Here is a 17,970-nt window from a genome sequence, read left to right on the forward strand (position 1 = left end):
GAATTAGTGAGTGAGTCGATATAACCAAAACAGGACGTTATATCTAAAATTAAAAATGTAGGACGCCGTTACATTTGATGGAAAATTCACTATTCCCCGTCATCTTGTTGCAGAAGCCTACCAGGTAGATTACCCCAAAGGATACCTAGCTCCTGCAAGTAACGTAAAAAAAGAAAAAGGGAAAGGGAAAGAAATTAAACTTTAACCCTTAACACGCTTTGATTAGATGCCAGGCTAGGTATGGGTGATTTCGGTAGTATCGATTGGAGCAAGACAAAATACAACTTTGACATATCCGATGTTGCGCCTATCCCCAATCCATTTTCAGGGGTTTTTAGAAGCAAACGTGCATGTTAGTAAAATCATATAGCTTATTTGATTTTATATTAATACAAACTTTTAGCCGGAGATAGCCGCTATTCTGTCGGGGCTGCCTCGTCCGGATCTTCCGGTTTTCGTAAGCGAGGACCTCTTATTGATAGCGTTTTATCATCATCCTTTTTCATCCTTGGTAAACTAACAATATAAGCTTTATAAAGATATATTTTAACACTGAATTACAGGTGTCGACAAATCATTTTATAAAGGTCCTGTATATGAATTACCATTGATCCCGCTTATGGGATTCCGATCGCCATTTTGGAAGATACCGGTTACAGGGTTTCAGTTTCTCAACATGAATGCAACTTATCAAAGTAACCCTCAGTTTTCTTTTCCATCTGGGGCATACGGCAAAATCGACTCAAGTAGTCCAGTTTTAACTGTGCCTTCAGCCACTGCAGATAAAATGAACAGCGCTCTCGGTGCTGTTTACAATGCTAATCTCAATGTCTATACCATACCTTGTTCCTTTTATGAGACAGCCCCATGGTTAACAATACAATTCGGGATAGGTGTAAAAGCACACATTCCCCCGAGTCAGTACATATATAAGTTTGAAGGTGCCAATGGTGGCTGTTACACTGCCATAGCTGGTGGATCAGACAGTCAAAACGTATACCTCGGGGGTCCATTTTTCAGATCTTTCTATTTGATTTTTCATTACAGCGGTTTTAACGTCGGAATTGCTGAAAGTTTATCTAATGAATCTGGAAGATTGACTGTGGATACAAATGGAGGAGGTCCTGTCCCTAAAATTTTAAATTAGATAATTTTTATTAAAGATTAAATAGTAATAACTGTAAAAGGGCTATTTTTTTTTATGAGGATAGCATTCTATTAACGGCTTTGATCACTGCCTGGATATTAGGTCTTGCTTTAGGATCTGTTTTCAGCATCCAAGAAATAAAGTCCTGGAATGTTTTCGAATAAATTTTACCAGCTGGAAATCTAAATTGTCTATTTAAAACGGCTAAGGCCATCGTGCCACCCTGTTGGTTTATAGTCATTTCGAATGGAGATTCTCCGTATGCCATAGCAAATAAAGTGCATCCCAATGACCACACATCCACTTTTTCATCCAAAACAGTGTCGGGTTTTACTTCAAATAATTCTGGTGCTCTATAAGGCATCGAGCAATTTTCCGCAGCGTCGTCCTGTTGTTTCATCGCAATCTTTCGATCTGTAATTTCTACTCTTGCTGGTCTCGCAGATCCAAAATCCATCAAGATAGGTAATTTTCCATCATCCGACAATAGTACATTACTAAAAGAAAAATCAAGTATCTGTAAGTATAGTGTTGAACAGGAATTACGCAAGTTTACGTACGCAGGTTTAATATCTCTATGTGCCCAAGGAATATGTTTACCAGCTCTGTTCCTATACTCAGCCAAGACCTGAATACTTATGCAAATATCTCGAAATAAAGTCAGTATGAGCTTTTCCGGCAACATTTTGCCTTGTTGGTTGTTCCTTTCGATTAAATCTTGGATGTTTCCTCGCTTTGATTTTATTAAAAAAGCAGATTAGAGATTATCCATGTGTGGTATTTATTTTTTAATTACCTTATAAAAAGGCATGATGATATAGATTGTCTTGCTTCCATCCTCCTCTTTAATCATGCACATATCCTATGTACATATTGTCAAAAAATATTTTAACTACCTGATTACTTTTATTTACCACAATCTTGATAATATTCTGGTGCTGAAATCGGTCGGTCATGATAGCCTCCTTTATAGCGTTTTCAGCAACTTCTTTACCCATTTTGCATCGAATCGTTTTAATTGCATACAATTGTTTCTTCTCATCTTCAGCCAAATAAACAAATGAGAAACCACTTCAAAACGTTGTTAGTCTAAAAAGCGTAATCATTGAACTTATTTACGTCGTACCCTTCGCCTAGTAGCTTTGTAATTGTATAGTAGCTTCCATTAACTTTTATAATGGTATTCGGAAAGGTTTTTGCATTAGAATAAGTATCCACAACCGAATCGACAACTGAATTGATGGAGCCGACGAAATTATTAAAAAAAGACATGAGAGCAAGAATTAGAATTTTGGTCCAGAAATGATCTTTCTTGACGTAGTTTAAAAACTCGAATTCTCCAAATCGGACTTTACCCCGCTTGTTATGTCCTGTGGATTAGCTGATAAAAGACAGAAAAAAACATTTCTATTAGTTATTGCGAGCCATTATTTCTAAAGAAGGGATTATAGACTGTATCTACCTTAAATTATGAAGAGAAATTTTTTTATGACGGTTTTTGTTTTTTTACCGAATGTTTCTTTAGAGGCGATACATATGTAAGCCATCCTTGATTTTGTTCCAAGATTAGCGCTCCACAGTATTAGACTTATTTGAGTGTGAAAAAATGTGTTTACTCTTTGTTTTTAGGAAATTAATGTGCGACGTTTATAAAAAACTTGATCTGTAATTTTCAGTAACCTCAATTGCTTACGTGATTTGGCCATTTCCTGACACATCATATCTTACTTGGGTTATTATTTTTGGTACAGAAAGGGGTTCTGGCTTATTGTCAATTTTCTTTGTAAAGGCTTTTTTTAATTATCTATTAAACGTCCCTCATGTTTAAAAAGAGATGCTCGGTTAACTACTTGATAAAAGCATGAAGAAAAGTATTTTATAATGGGCCGTTCCAAAGATTTTTTTTTAGTTGCAATTTGTCACACCTCAAGTGAAGAAAACAGCAAACTAAAAGTTTGAAAACGTGTTCGGAGCCATGCCAGAGCATTCAATAATCTAGCTTTAGTGTCAAAATGTGTGCCTTGATATCTTTATACTATCCGTATATGGTTTGGCAATTACTGATATCCGACTTCAAAACATTAATAGAAGGCATAACTATAAACTTATAATGTGATATTAGGAAAAGCGAATCAAGAATAATAGAATTATATTCCTAAGCATTTAAAGTTTGGGTCTTTCAGACCTACCTCCCATCTCTCAGAACTAGCATTATTTAAATTAAACACCCTGTTATTTAGTTATTAGAATATGTATTAAGTATATGTATTAATGAAAAGTTGTCTTGTTAAGGGATAGTCATATATAAAGCTATTGCACTATGGAAGAACTTTATGTGTTTTTTTTAAAAAAAAGAAAAAACTAGTTATGCTGGTAATCATTGTCTTCAGAGGGAATTTCGACTTTGTCGCCCAAAGTGTTCTGTGCTATCCAAAGATGGCCGTACGAAACCGAAAGCATAAGAGCAATAGCTGATGCAAGGTCGTTGAAAATAAGTGAGACAACGAATAAAGCGAGTACTGTATGGATGGCAAAAATTTCAATGAAATAGCAAATTTCGAACAATATGAAAAGCATGGTGTAAGCAACCAAGCTAATTTTTGCTTTTCCATGTAAAAGTGTATGGTTAAGCGCTAAAAGTATTGCGAGTATAACAGCAAGCGCAACATGTCCAAAGACTATGAGATAGTATGAACCGACAGAATCAAACCAAACATTTTTTTCAATCATAACGTTATATACAATGCCTATAATAATCAAGATGAAAGCCCAGAGACAACCGATAATAGCAAGCGCAGTGCCGAACCTACTGCCTTTTTGCTTGGATATACGATAGAAGCCAACTAATCCGGGTACAAATGCAACGTGTGTATATATTATTGAAAAGACAGATACAGCGGCTCTAGTGCTCACTATACGGTCGATATCTTCTTTTACCGCAGCATTTATAATAGCACATATTAATGCAGACAGAGCAGCAAAAAAAGCAGTGTATGTGATTGGCGATCGGTATACCGTACCCTTGAATAAGCAGAAACATATTTCAAGTGTCAAAAAAGAATATATGACTAGTGGGCCTAAATATCCAAACTCCAAATAGCTGTACATTTGTGATTTGTGGCAAAGGAACTAAAGAAAAAGAGAAAAGATAAAAGAATGAATGATATAAAAAAGTAAATTATAAATAAACAGGAAATGTCGCTTAATTATATATACTAAGGGATATTGTACACTGCTTAGCCTGCCGTCGTACTATTGTGGTACAATAGAGAAGTAGGACAATGTAATTCTTTGGTAAACTTCATATGACCTATCGCAATGCATGCTGAGCAACACCTCGTCTAGTCAGCAATACTTTGAGGTACTTTTAATGTAGGTGAAGGTGAGGCGAAACATACATATAAGCAGGTATTTTGAATTTTTATTGAATGTTTCTTAAATCCTGGAGTTCTCTGTATAACACAGTATCAAATGAGTAGCTAAATATTTCAATTCTATTGGATATTGCACTAGAAATTTTAATATTAAAACGACCGTTTTGTACCGTTGTGGTAATTTTCTGATCTAGAGATATGCTGTAACCCCCATGCCTCGTATAACCATTGTATTACACGTACGGCATTTTCACTAAATCCCCTCATCAAAAATCAAATGTTGTGTTTGTCTCATCAACGCCTTTTTCTGAAGTAAGTTTAAAATTCACTAAGGATCCAGGCATAGATATTTTTAAGGACCTTCAGCCAGAAGTGCTCAGGTTTTTTTTGTTATATCTTGTGAAACCATCCCGAATCAGAGAACAAGTTTTTTCGGTAGTATAGAGATATTTATTTTCAAATGACAAGTTGTAGTACGCAAAAGAAGCATGACATGAAAAACAAAATAAATAACTAAGGCAGACATTTTCCCTAAAATTGCGAATGTTTAATTTTTTTAAATACCACGTTTATTATAATAACCAGGCAGTGTCACCGAACAAATCAGTGAAATAATTTGGATGCTTGCTGTATGTGTGATGTTGCCTTAAATTTTCGTGATAATCACCGCAAAATTTCTATCGCGGTCAATTTTTAATCAAATATTAACAAGCAAAAATGCGATGAATTTTCGCCCGCCGTCGCGGCGATGGTGGTCAATTTTTCACAGTAATCGCGGCGATGGCGGTTAATTTTTGACTGTAATCTTCGCGAATGCGATCAATTTCTGCGCTTTTTGACCGTAATCTTCGCGAATGCCATCAATTTCTACACTTTTTGACCGTAATCTTCGCGAATGCCGTCAATTTCTACACTTTTTAACCTTTTTATGAAGAATGCGATACTATTACTGGTCGTATTTATCACGAATGCCATCAATTGTTGTACTATTATTGGCCGGTATCGTTATATTGTCCCTTGCTTATCAAATTTTATACCCTTGTATTATGAACAATTATGTGTTTATATTATGAATAATTGAATCTATTTTTTATTAAATGTTTATAAAATAACAACGGCAAAAGGAATTATGGATTATGAGGTGAAATTACAGATAAGTGGATACATAAATTACCGATAAAATAGATACATAAGAGTAAATTATACAAATAGAAAAGTTACATACCTACAATTAAAAATATAAGTGATTGGCTTATGTAGGTTGCAGTTGCTATTTTATTTACCTTATCCTAGTGTATTCTTTGTATTAATACGTAAGCGTATTATACGAATAGAAAAGCTACATACCTAAAATTAAAAAAATATTAGTGGGTAGCTTACATAGGTCACAATTGCTTCTTTATTTACCTTAGCCTAGTGAGTGTTTTGTATACGTTATATCTATAGACTACTGTGTTAAAACATAGTACAATTATATACAATAAGTTACTAACATTTCTATCTAGTGGCAATATAAAGAAAAGCAGGTATAGTCAGTTGTAGAGAAGAATATTGGACTTAACTTGACGGATGTAAGATGTCCGCTAACAGGTTTACCTAGTGCGTGGGTAGGGAAAGGGTACATCTATGTCAAAGTAAGTTATATTTAATATTTATAAACATACATAAAAAATTTAAGTACAAAATCAGTTGTTGGGGGAAGAAAAGAAAAGTTTTATTGCTATGTAAGAAATATTGAGAAGGTTTTTACTAAAAATCTTGGAATGGACTTTTAAAAAAAAGGATCTAATCCAAACGAGCTTGTCGACACACTCTTGGCAACATTGTTTTACTGTATCTGTATTAGCCTTTTAATTAAAATCTTGTTCTTCTTAAATTTCTGCTTTTGTTACGGTTCTGAGTTACAGTACCTTCATGTTGGATTGGTGAAAATCATAACGCCATAATTTAAGGCCATTCCCTGGGTTAAGTCTTACGTCGAGAACGAGCAAAAGAAGTTTGTGGTTTAAGATGCTGACGAGATTATGTGCCCAGCTGTTCTGACCAATGCCACTGATTATCCATGTCACAATAACTGGTGATGCGTCTAAGGCGAATATGTTAAGAAAATGTAATTAACGTGACACAAAATATCAATCCCAGTCCATAAGCCAAACCATCGTTCTTGTTTCTCGTGTAAAATCATCAACAATTATCATAAAGCACTAATTTTTTCGACTATATTATTCTAATAATCAACCCTTACTTTTCGCAGTAGCAAAATTAATATTTGTAGCCGTTTGTTTCTTTTTCAGAGTTAAACATAGGCGATTGGCGGTCAATATTTGATATTTTCGCCAAAAATGCGATATGGTCAATTTTTAATAAATCTTTTTCAAAATTTTGCAGTGAACCTCAATTGCTTACGTGATTTGGCCATTTCCTGACACATCATATCTTACTTGGGTTATTATTTTTGGTACAGAAAGGGGTTCCAGCTTATTGTCAAATTTCTTTGTAGAGGCTTTTTTTAATTATCTGTTAAACGTGCCTCGTGTTTAAAAAAGAGATGTTCGGTTAACTACTTGATAAAAGCATGAAGAAAAGTATTTTATAATGGGCCGTTCCAAAGATTTTTTTTTTAGCTGCAATTTGTCACACCTCAAGTGAAGAAAACAGCAAACTAAAAGTTTGAAAACGTGATCGGAACCATGCCAGAGCATTCAAGAATCAAGCTTTAGTGTCAAAATGTGTGCCTTGATATCTTTATACTATCCGTATATGGTTTGACAATTACTGATGTCCGGCTTCAAAACATTAATAAAAGCCATATAAACGTATAATACGATATTAGGAAAAACGAATCAAGAATAATGGAATTATATTCCTGAGAGTTTAAAATTTGGGACTTTCAGACCTACCTCCCGTCTCTCAGAACTAGCATTATTCAAATTAAACACACTGTTATTTAGTTATTAGAACATGTATTAAGTATACTTATTAATGAAAAATTGTCTTGTTAAGGGACAATCATATATAAAACTATTCCACTATGGAAGAACTTTATGTGTTTTTTTTAAAAAAAAAAAACTAGTTATGCTGGTAATCATTGTCTTCAGAGGAAATCTCGACTTTGTCACCCAAAGTGTTCTGTGTTATCCAAAGATGGCCGTACGAAACTGAAAGTATAAGAGCAATAGCTGATGCAAGGTCGTTGAAAATAAGTGAGACAACGAATAAAGCGAGTACTGTATGGATGGCAAAAATTTCAATGAAATAGCAAATTTCGAACAATATGAAAAGCATGGTGTAAGCAACCAAGCTAATTTTTGCTTTTCCATGTAAACTTGTATGGTTAAGCGCTAGAAGTATTGCGAGTATAAAAGCAAGCGCAACATGTCCAAAGACTATGACATAGTATGAACCGACAGAATCAAACCAAGCATTTTTTTCAATCATAACGTTATATACAATGCCTATAATAATCAAGATGAAAGCCCAGAGACAACCGATAATAGCAAGCGCAGTGCCGAACCTACTGCCTTTTTGCTTGGATATACGATAGAAGCCAATTAATCCGGGTACAAATGCAACGTGTGTATATATTATTGAAAAGACAGATACAGCGGCCCTAGTGCTCACTATACGGTCGATATCTTCTCTTACCGCAGCATTTATAATGGCACATATTAATGCAGACAGAGCAGCAAAAAAAGCAGTGTATGTGATTGGCGATCGGTATACCGTACCCTTGAATAAGCAGAAACATATTTCAAGTGTCAAAAAAGAATATATGACTAGTGGGCCTAAATATCCAAACTCCAAATAGCTGTACATTTGTGGTAAAGGAACTAAAGAAAAAGAGAAAAGATAAAAGAATGAATGATAAACAAAAAATAAATTATAAGTAAACAGGAAATGTCGCTTAATTATATATACTATGGACATTGTACACTGCTTAGCCTGCCGTCGTGCTATTGTGGTACAATAGAGAAGTAGGACAATTATAACCATTGCATTACACGTACGGCGTTTTCACTAAATCCCCTCATCAGAAATCAAATGCTGTGTTTGTTGCATCAATGCCTTTTCCTGAAGTAATTTTAAAATTCACTAAGGATCCAGACATAGGTACTTTTAAGGACCTTAAGCCAGAAGTGCTCAGCTTTTTTTATTATATCTTGTGAAACCATCCCGAACCAAAGAACAAGTTGTTTGGGTATTGAGATTATCACGAAAATTTAAGGTAACATCGCACATATAGCAAGCATGCAATTTTTTTCCTGGTTATTATAATAAACGTGGTATTTAAAAAAATTAAACATTCGCAATTTTAGGGAAAATGTCTGCCTTAGTTATTTATTTTGTTTTTCATGTCATGCTTCTTTTGCGTACTACAACTTGTCATTTGGAGATAATACTACTAAGCCGTTCTAGATTAAAGTCTTTGAAATAACATACCGTATTTTTTAACAATCGAATAATCATGTACAGTGATGAAGCTGTATTAAAAAATAGTACTATACGCACGAAACAGTATCTCGCCTTTCTGTTCATCAAGATTGATAGTTACCATCGTGGGAGTAAAACTAAGCTCTGCCTTTCCAGTAATCATAATGGTCTTTTTGTTTAGCACAAACTAAACAACCTTGCATGTTGTTTGACAGTTACGAACAAATATTGCTTCAAAAGAGAGTTATGTCATGGTTATCCAGCAGATCATGATATTATGTGCATTCTGTAAATTTCTACCACTAGAGTTGAAGACATAACTGAACAAAAACGAAAGAAAAAAAAACTAATATATTTTTTATAACATTATAATTTAAGGAATAAAATCTACTTCTTCTTGGGAGCAGCAGTGGCGGTGACGTTGAACTTGAAGAAGATAATATCACCATCTTCAACAACGTAATCCTTACCCTTTTGCATATATTTACCGGCAGCCTTGACAGCAGCTTCGGTACCTAATTCATGCAAATCGTTATACTTCATGACTTCAGCCATAATGAAACCTCTTTCGAAATCGGAGTGAATGACACCAGCGGCTTGAGGAGCCTTTGTGTTCTTACGGATAGTCCAAGCTCTGACTTCTTGAGGACCAGCAGTGAAGTAGTAACATAATTGGAGAGAGTTGTAACCTTGAACAATAATCTTGGGCAAGACGGAAACAGCACCAGTCTCTTTCTCGATCTCGGCCTTTTCTTCGGGAGAAGCAGCAGTGAGACGGGATTCATAGGCACCGGAGTAAGGGATCATAAGATCACCAGCAGAGTTAGCATCAATCCAAGCTTTGATCTTAGCGAGCCACTTGTTCTTCTTACGAATATAATCCTTTTCGGACAAGTTAGCAAGATAGATAACAGGCTTGGCGGTGATGAGATGGAGACCGTTGATGACTTCGATTTCCTTGTTAGTCCAAGTACCATGACGAACATCATTACCAGCTTGAACCCATTCAAGGACCTTTTGGACAGTAGCGGCTTCCTCCTTCTTTGCCTTATCTTGAGCATTACCACCGTTACCGATACGACGGGCAGCGTTGGCTAATTCAGTAGCTTGTCTGCTAATGAATTCAATATCCTTCAAACGTAATTCTTCACGAATAATTTCTAAATCACGGAGAGGATCTAATTCACCTTCAACGTGAATGACATCGGGTTCATCGAAAGCACGAACAACATGGAAAATGGCATCGACAGCCTTAATGTGAGACAAGAAAGCGTTACCTAAACCAGCACCGGAGGCAGCACCCTTAACGAGACCAGCAATATCAATGACAGTCAACTATTCGGAGGATTAGCTTTTTATTTCTAGATCGCATTGACACACAAAAACACAAATACACATAGACACACACACTCTCTTTTTTACGTCTTTTTTCTCTTTCCCCAAAAAAAATCTCCATTATAAAATACTTACGAAAGCAGGGATGACCTTGTTAGGCTTGGTGTGGGTAACTAACCAATCGAAACGAGAATCAGGGACAGCAACACGAGACTCCTCAGGATCTATAAAGTGATTATGTCAATTTTTAGAGTGATAAACTATATTTACTCTTTTAAATACATACCAATGGTACAGAAAGGATAGTTCTCAGCGGCAGCAGAAGCGTTGGTAAGGGCGTTGAAGAAAGTAGACTTACCAACGTTAGGAAGACCGACGACACCAATCTTCAAATTGTTAGAGGGACGACCAAGCATGGCCTTTTCTTCCTTGACAACCTTCTTGGGAGGCATGACTATTTTTGTTTGCGTTAGACTTTTTTTTTTTTTATATAATTTTTTAACCCTGAAAGCAAAGGTTTTTAATTGACAAGTGATGACTTACTGTAAAATGTGCAAAAAGTTACGTTAACTGAAAAAGAAGCTTGCTTTTGAGACTTCGATATAGTCTTTAGAAAAATGAAAAATTTTCGAAATTGCAGTGATGTCACTTGCGAGTCACTAACGATTTTACTTACAGGATTTTGACTTTATTGGTCAGAAGCAAAAAAAGAAATTGGGTATTGATCTGACCAATTTAAAAAGCGCTTTTGACCAACTGCACACTTGGGCCAAGTGTTTTTTGGGGATGCTCTTTCGTTAAAATCCGATATATGCAGAACTTATCTTTCTTTTTGACGTACATTTGGAGGCAATATCCAAACCTACGTCTGTTTTAAATTTATCTATTAAAAAAGCATAAAAAACACGTAGAAAAAAAAAAGGTAGTCAGTTTGAGAAATATATATGACAACCTCTAGATCTGCTACGATTATTTATATCTTAATTTGTTTACAAATCTTTTGATAGATATGGGAATAAGTTTATTTGCGGGAAAGTTTATGCCGATAATAGGAGGTGGCTTCTCGAATCATCTCTACTTGGCTCTAGATACAATCACTCTAGAATGAAAGGGAGAGGGCGAGATAGCCCACGCTAGCCGTAATTTTAACTGCTTTAACTGTTTAAACAATCAAGCTTGTGTCTGACCGTCCAATTCAACCAATCCATCGTGTTTGGCCTTGAGTCTTTCATGAATTCTATTTTGACTTTTCAAAACATTTATCAAGATCGACATCAAGTAGACACCTTGTTCGATTGTCATAGATTGTTGCAAGATCACAACTTTCTATTCCTTTGTACATGTATCTATGGAGATAAAATCCCTCATAATAAGACAAACTTTACTACAGGTTCAATCAAAATCGCCCATAGCGTCATCCTGAAGTCTATCCCCAGAAAACTTAAGCCAAAATTACCAACGACTCGATTACGGCACTGGGGATTTTTGGCCGATTTTGCGAAAGTCATAATGACAGCAACGGGAATAAAAGCATGTAGTTGCTTGTCAGTAGACATTATTTATTCTTTGTCCACATTCAATCAGATTAAATATATTTAAGTGTCAGCGGTTCTATCATATTAACAAACTCCTCATATAATGTCTCATTATAGTCAACATCATAACCCATCACTCTGGCCGATAATTCGTAAGAGCAATTATATTGCAAACGCCTGTATTCCACTTTAAATTTATGTGTCGAACGTTTTTGGCGGCCGGTGTGTATTTCATGTCTTACACCTGTAGTGTGTTTATCTAAAAGATTATACTTCTCTGACTGAACCCCCTTGGAGTTTTCTACACTGATAATCTCTAATATAATAATTAGTCACTCCTTCAAGAATATGGAAAAAGAAAAAAATTGATTAATTACCTGCTAACGGCTGGTCTCTTGGGATTTCTTCGACTTTAATTGCTAAACCCATTTTTGAAATATGTTGCCCTTTCTTAATCAATACCAAATAGCTACCATCATTATTTATAATTTTTTTGACATCGTTACTCTTGTTTGTGAGAAAAAAAGAATAAAGATTACCTCCATAAAGGGATGAAAACCGCACCGCATGTGTTTTACTCGATACTTGACACAAAGTCCCAGTGATAAACCTATCATACATGTATGGCTTATTGTGTGTATTTGGTTTCAGTAACTTGCGGAACGACTCTCTTAGTATAAATCCTTGGGTATCTCTTTGATTTAATTTAATACTGTCATCAATTGCTTGTTGAGCTACCATAGTGTATGCGTTATAGATCAAAGATCCATAGGACAGGTTAAATGGATCACCCGACATAAAAAGATAATCTGTTTCGTAATTTCCAAAAATCTCTTTGTTTGACAGAGAAGCCGCTATGACTGCTGCAATTTCTTCCATAACTGACTTTAGCCCTACTTCAATTACATTACAGAGAAAAATATCAATATTACAATCACATTTGTCGTCGATGTTAAGCTTTATAGTTGAATTCATGTCCAATTTGTCTCTATTCCTCTTCAACTAAGGATATTTATTAGTTAATTAATAAAATGATTGTATTTTAACTTACAAGTTTTACTACACATGACTTTAGGTTTTGACGCATATAACCACATTTTTGGATTGATCCAAAATCGTTTTTTGTATTCTTATTTTGCATATGTGTGGTACAAAAATCAATTTGATAGTTGCGTTGCATACGCATCCAAATCTTCTTGACAAGAGTATCATATACGTCATTAATATATATTATTTTATCTTGAATGACGATAGAAGCCGAATCACTTCCAGACGATTCAAGTTTCACAATTTGGTGCATAGTAAGTTGTACATGTTTTTCGAATATTTGTGCCACAACAAAGTATGATTTCATCTTGAAGTTTAAATCTTCAAACTTTTGTTGAATAGCAGGTAAAATTTCTTCACCTCGAATACAAAATTTTGCTTTGATAAAATTGTTGTCTTTTCGGAGTATACCACTTGCAAAAAACAATTTTTCCAATTTTTTTGTTGAACCAAACATAGTGTCCAATAAGTTCTTATCGATACACACCCCGTACCAGATACTCTTGTCCCTCCATTTATTTCCAATTTTATCTTCCAATTGTTTTCCCAAGTTGTAGAAGTAAATCAACATAAAAAAGAACATGTGTTCTGGTTGACAGGTAGTCACTAAATTGTTATTAGTGTTGCAAGATTTATCATCCATGATAAAAAATGTGTCCAGCTTAATATTTTCCATAAGCTGTTCTAGCAAATTTGATTTGGAGAGAGTCAATAAATCTCTAATTTCCTTCAAATAATTTTTACTTGTTTCCATCCTAAGGTAGTCGTTTAGGGAGCCCTCCCTCTTATCTTGTTTGCCATATTTCGAATGCATTTTGAGGGAGTCTTTAAATATTCTCTGTAGTTGCATCATCATTCTATCCTTAATGATAGGAGTTAATACTTCAACGCGCTCTTTCCGCTCATTTTTACCCATCAGTTATCTGAAGTATCAGCTTTTGATGTATTTCTGATTGCGTAATAAAGCCATCCAATGCTGGAATATCGCTAAATATAAATTAAATGTCATTAAGTTAAGTTTTGATACGATCATATATAAATTCCCATGACAATATAACATTTATTACCACTCAATATCCTCCATTTGTTGAACTTGGCCTTCTTCATTCATATATGTGAGTGTAGGCTTGATCTGTGTGGGCTGAATGTCTGTTATTATATAATTAAAAAACTAAGTTTAGTGTCCATCAGGTAGTTAAATTTAACTTAATTACCCATGTTAATAAAACAAATAGGTCTCGACGAAATTTTCGATTGCGTAGTTTTCAACTTTGTAGATATTATAACCGGGTCCCTAAACATTGTAAATTCTTTCATTCGTTTTTCAACGAGACCTGCGACTTCATCCTGTGTAAAGTATGTGGCTAAATTGAAACTTAAGGTGTTTCCATTCGTAATCAATTTGTAGCAACTGCGTCGGCCTTCATTATAAAGTTTTGACCACTTTACAATTAATTCGAGTAGCACCTGACAATGGCGATTTTCTTTTACTCGATCGGAGTAAAATATTATCATAGATCTTGCTTTTGCACAACCCATGCCTTGCAGCAAAATATCCATTTGATTCAGAAATTCCTTTTTGGTCGAGTCAGGCAAGCTTCCAAATATATCTTCCAGAGTTATCGATTCAATAACATCGATTTCAGTTTTCTTCAAATTGTATCCTCCGTGATATAAAATTGGAAGCTCTTGAAACGGATGGTACGATAAAAAGTATTGAAAATACCACAAATCTAAGATCTACGAAAAAAGGGGAAAAAAATCAACAAAAACAGTTTCAAAGTTTTCTCTAACGACACGAACACATATTAAGTTACCTCATCTTGAAATAAAATTTTTTCCGTAGTTTCAATTACTCCTTGTAATAATCTGACTTTCTGTGAGAGTATGTCAATAATTTCTGGTGGCAAGATAATGTTATAATGCTTTTTCAAGTATGAATCTAGTAACAGTGATATCCCATCCAATATAGATGGTATGGTAAATTGAGCTTGTTTCAGTATTTGTGGGACATAGTCACTGTCGGCCGCTTTTAAAGAAGGATATTGAGCTGAGACTAGATCTAGCTTTACATGCATTCCGTTCTGAAAATCCAATGTACATATAATGTACTGCGTGCCATGTTGTATTTCTATCTCGCTATTTGGAAAAATGCGTAATTGCATGAATCGAAAAGTCGATTCCAGCTCCGTAAAAAAAACGATTCTTCCCTGATCATCGCTTTCATAAATAAGGTCTGCCATTAGGAAGAGAGGTCGTATCAATGCCTCTCTTATTTCATAATCCCAATTTATAGGTAGAGTAAATGCATAAAAAAAATCCATGTTTGAACATCCCGACTTTTCCTTCCAATGATCAACATGTTGTTGTAACATATACGCCGCTTCTTGGAGAGCAATATTGTCATACGCCCCGTATTTATAAGTCTCGTGTTGCGATCTGGAATAAATGTTATTCAGCTCGCTGAAAGTGTTGCGTACATAAAAAAATTGGCTTTGAAGTTTTTCGGTTTCCCTAATCGCCTGATCAGCTAAATCTCCTCGGGCAATAATGGTTTTGGTGGTAGTGTCATATAAAAACGAAGGGATCGCGGTTTTTACTTCTCTTTTTTTTAAAAAAAAAAAAATATTAAAAGAAAATATCGTTTTGTTTAGGTATTAGCGAACCTCGTATCATTTTCTGAATCAAAGTGGTTATCATTGAAGAGTTTTTGAGACGTGATACTGTCGTAATCAAAAGCTATATTATAGTAAGTATCAATGTAGAATAACCGTGTGCCACTCACTAAAGCTAATGCAGGATTTATGTCGTGAATAATCGTATAAATGCTCCATTCCTTTATGGTAAAAAAGCGCAAATGGTCACAGAACCACCGTGAAACTATACAAGGCAGACTGAGTTTTATTTATTCCAAGTAAGAATTTGTGTAAGGTTGTTCATGTGAGAGAGTTTAGGGTCGTGATAAAGAGTAGCTGAAGGCCAATGTTGAATGCTGTAAAAAAAAAGCGGTGTAACGTTTAGTAAAAAGTTGAACCCCCGGAAGTCTCTAAAATACGCAGATTGCTGAAATATAGGACGAAGGGATGGTATACACCCAACCCTCGTATTGGAGGGTCGTCAATTATTTCTTACCCCTAAATAAATAAAAAAAGATTGAACATTTGCTAGTTTGAAAAATCTGGAGAAAAAGGGCACTGTATACTTTTTACTATTATTTATCTGAAAATAAAGCGTGGCTCGGAGAGCTTCTACCACTTCATCCTTTGCTTCGGCAAACTGCGTATCGTTGACTGTTAAAATGTGCTTGTCAGGGACACCAATCAAGGTGGAGGTTATGCGGGCGGAGATTAAACATACATCAAGTCAAAAGCCCGTAGCCACCTTGTTCGATTGTCATAAGCAGTCGCAAGATTGTAACTTTTTATTTATTCGTACATGTAGCCACTTCCGTCTTTATAAAGTGAAACACTTGGAAAAGTCATAGTTGTTTTGACAAGCTGAAATCCAATAGTTAAAGATTTCTTAATTGTGTCCAAGCTTGCATCCAGGTTATGGATGATGTCAGAGTTTAGAATCGTAATGGAGTATAGTTATCCACTAATATGATGAATATTTTCTTTTATCGGTCGATCAGACTGTAAATATCAGTGAATCTACTATTAACAGCTGTGATTAGACTCTAAATGATCGCTCATCACGAAACGTTCTACATAATTAAGATCGTATCCCATACCACCGACGAAGCAGACATAACCAAGTTTAGATCAGATAATTGGTATCTGCACTGATTCTGGTATACTTCTGGGAGAAAATCTCATATTATGTGTAGTTTAATAGTCGTTTTTCATCACCAAATGCTTAGAAAAGATCAATCCAAAAAGGTCTTTTCAAATTGGTGGACATATTTACGGCTAACCCTGTTTTTTTTGTTGCATTTGTGGGCGAAATCAGTTGATAAAAATATAATTACTTCTATGAACCCGCGCTCATAATGACCTATGGCTAATTTCATTCGTATTTTCACGGCCAGGGAAGTAATTCTTTGTATTTCTGCCGCAGAGCTTCGTTGATGAATGCATGGGCATGCGTATACGTTTTTAGGGAAGCCAATGGTCGGGGCTTATCCTGATAGACAATGGTGATGGGAGATGACAGAGACTTTATTATAGCAGCGGAGATTTCCGACTGATTTTGTGGAAGTCCTGGTGACAGCAAGGGGAATGAGAGCACATCATTGCTTGTTGTTATAAAAATTGCATTTTCTTCACCATCTTCAGTGGCGAAGGAAACCTTTCCTTTTCCTGAGGAATATTGCTTGGTTAAAGACTTAATTTTTTTTAGCTAACCTTTTCATAATATTCATTGCTTTCCTGTAAAAAGATATCGTTATGCATCAATACAAAAAAAAAAAAAAAAAAAAAATGAAAATGAAAAATGAGAAGGGAAGAAAAAAGTGTTTTATTTATAGAATGATAAAATATGAGCTAGCTTATGTCAGGATAATATAATTGTTTACTTAATCAGCCATGTTGTTCGAGACTTTATTTATAATAGAAATATCTGTAAAAAGCCCCACGTATATAATCTGGACCGCGAATGAAATTCTTTTAAAACTCGTTTTTTAAAAAATACTATCATTTAAACATCGAATGCTACACTTTTTCTCTGTTTATGACTGTACCTATAACGTATTTTAAAGGGGTACGGCCATCAGCAACAACTAAAAAAAAACCTCCACCCAAGACCAACGCTGCGAAAAAAAAAAATGGTTTAATCTTGGTGGCACGTTAAAGCTGTACATATTTCTTACAGTCTGTGCTACAAGCGATACCTGTCATTTTCGTGACTTCAGACACTACTGCCTTCTTTATGGAAACCGGTTATTAAAGCATATTATATACTTTATTTAGATCACCTGAAATTTTTTATCTTCATTGGGTCGTACGTACTATTTTCTCTATCTGCCTACTCATTATCAGCCTTGTTATCCTAATTGGCAATATTAATGACGGTATTTTCAGCATGACCATAATTTTCCATCACATTTATCCACTTCTTCAATAGAGGTAGAGTGTCTATCTACAATTTTGTCTTGCTGATT

The 17,970-nt window shown here is 35.0% G+C and overlaps 6 protein-coding genes across 6 annotated transcripts; 1 reads left to right on the forward strand and 5 right to left on the reverse strand.

The window, feature by feature from the left end:
* Positions 1 to 61: 61 nt before the first annotated feature.
* Positions 62 to 1,173, forward strand: EV154DRAFT_74267 (aspartic peptidase domain-containing protein). The gene is made up of 4 exons (XM_051607753.1): positions 62 to 158; positions 227 to 352; positions 404 to 511; positions 564 to 1,173. Exons 2-4 carry the CDS (start codon positions 241 to 243, stop codon positions 1,145 to 1,147), a joined length of 804 nt encoding a protein of 267 aa, XP_051452273.1. The 5' UTR covers positions 62 to 158; positions 227 to 240; the 3' UTR covers positions 1,148 to 1,173.
* EV154DRAFT_526318 (kinase-like domain-containing protein) lies at positions 1,132 to 2,428 on the reverse strand. Its single transcript, XM_051603377.1, has 5 exons — positions 2,274 to 2,428; positions 2,062 to 2,218; positions 1,944 to 2,009; positions 1,708 to 1,880; positions 1,132 to 1,644 (listed from the first exon to the last, which is right to left on the reverse strand). The coding sequence occupies exons 1-5, from the start codon at positions 2,417 to 2,419 to the stop codon at positions 1,200 to 1,202; spliced, it is 987 nt and encodes a 328-aa protein (XP_051452274.1). The 5' UTR covers positions 2,420 to 2,428; the 3' UTR covers positions 1,132 to 1,199.
* Positions 2,429 to 3,374: 946 nt separating this feature from the next.
* On the reverse strand, positions 3,375 to 4,320 carry EV154DRAFT_526320 (uncharacterized protein; the record flags this gene model as incomplete). The annotated part of the gene is made up of 1 exon (XM_051603378.1): positions 3,375 to 4,320. A coding segment is annotated over exon 1 (743 nt), but the record flags the coding sequence as incomplete, so codon positions are not given.
* A 3,141-nt stretch (positions 4,321 to 7,461) lies between these two features.
* Positions 7,462 to 8,342, reverse strand: EV154DRAFT_526321 (uncharacterized protein; the record flags this gene model as incomplete). The annotated part of the gene is made up of 1 exon (XM_051603379.1): positions 7,462 to 8,342. A coding segment is annotated over exon 1 (743 nt), but the record flags the coding sequence as incomplete, so codon positions are not given.
* Positions 8,343 to 9,285: 943 nt separating this feature from the next.
* EV154DRAFT_606765 (GTP-binding protein YchF) lies at positions 9,286 to 10,858 on the reverse strand. The gene is made up of 4 exons (XM_051607560.1): positions 10,831 to 10,858; positions 10,574 to 10,741; positions 10,423 to 10,511; positions 9,286 to 10,287 (listed from the first exon to the last, which is right to left on the reverse strand). Exons 2-4 carry the CDS (start codon positions 10,737 to 10,739, stop codon positions 9,340 to 9,342), a joined length of 1,203 nt encoding a protein of 400 aa, XP_051452277.1. The 5' UTR covers positions 10,740 to 10,741; positions 10,831 to 10,858; the 3' UTR covers positions 9,286 to 9,339.
* Positions 10,859 to 11,746: 888 nt separating this feature from the next.
* Positions 11,747 to 14,033, reverse strand: EV154DRAFT_74322 (uncharacterized protein). The gene is made up of 6 exons (XM_051607754.1): positions 13,937 to 14,033; positions 13,782 to 13,856; positions 12,874 to 13,726; positions 12,362 to 12,824; positions 12,200 to 12,241; positions 11,747 to 12,138 (listed from the first exon to the last, which is right to left on the reverse strand). The coding sequence occupies exons 1-6, from the start codon at positions 13,978 to 13,980 to the stop codon at positions 11,873 to 11,875; spliced, it is 1,743 nt and encodes a 580-aa protein (XP_051452278.1). The 5' UTR covers positions 13,981 to 14,033; the 3' UTR covers positions 11,747 to 11,872.
* Between the last annotated feature and the right edge of the window lie 3,937 nt (positions 14,034 to 17,970).

The sequence above is a fragment of the Mucor mucedo genome (assembly GCF_025094135.1).
Source record: "Mucor mucedo strain NRRL 3635 chromosome Unknown EV154scaffold_151, whole genome shotgun sequence".
Classification (NCBI taxonomy): Eukaryota; Fungi; Mucoromycota; class Mucoromycetes; order Mucorales; family Mucoraceae; genus Mucor; species Mucor mucedo.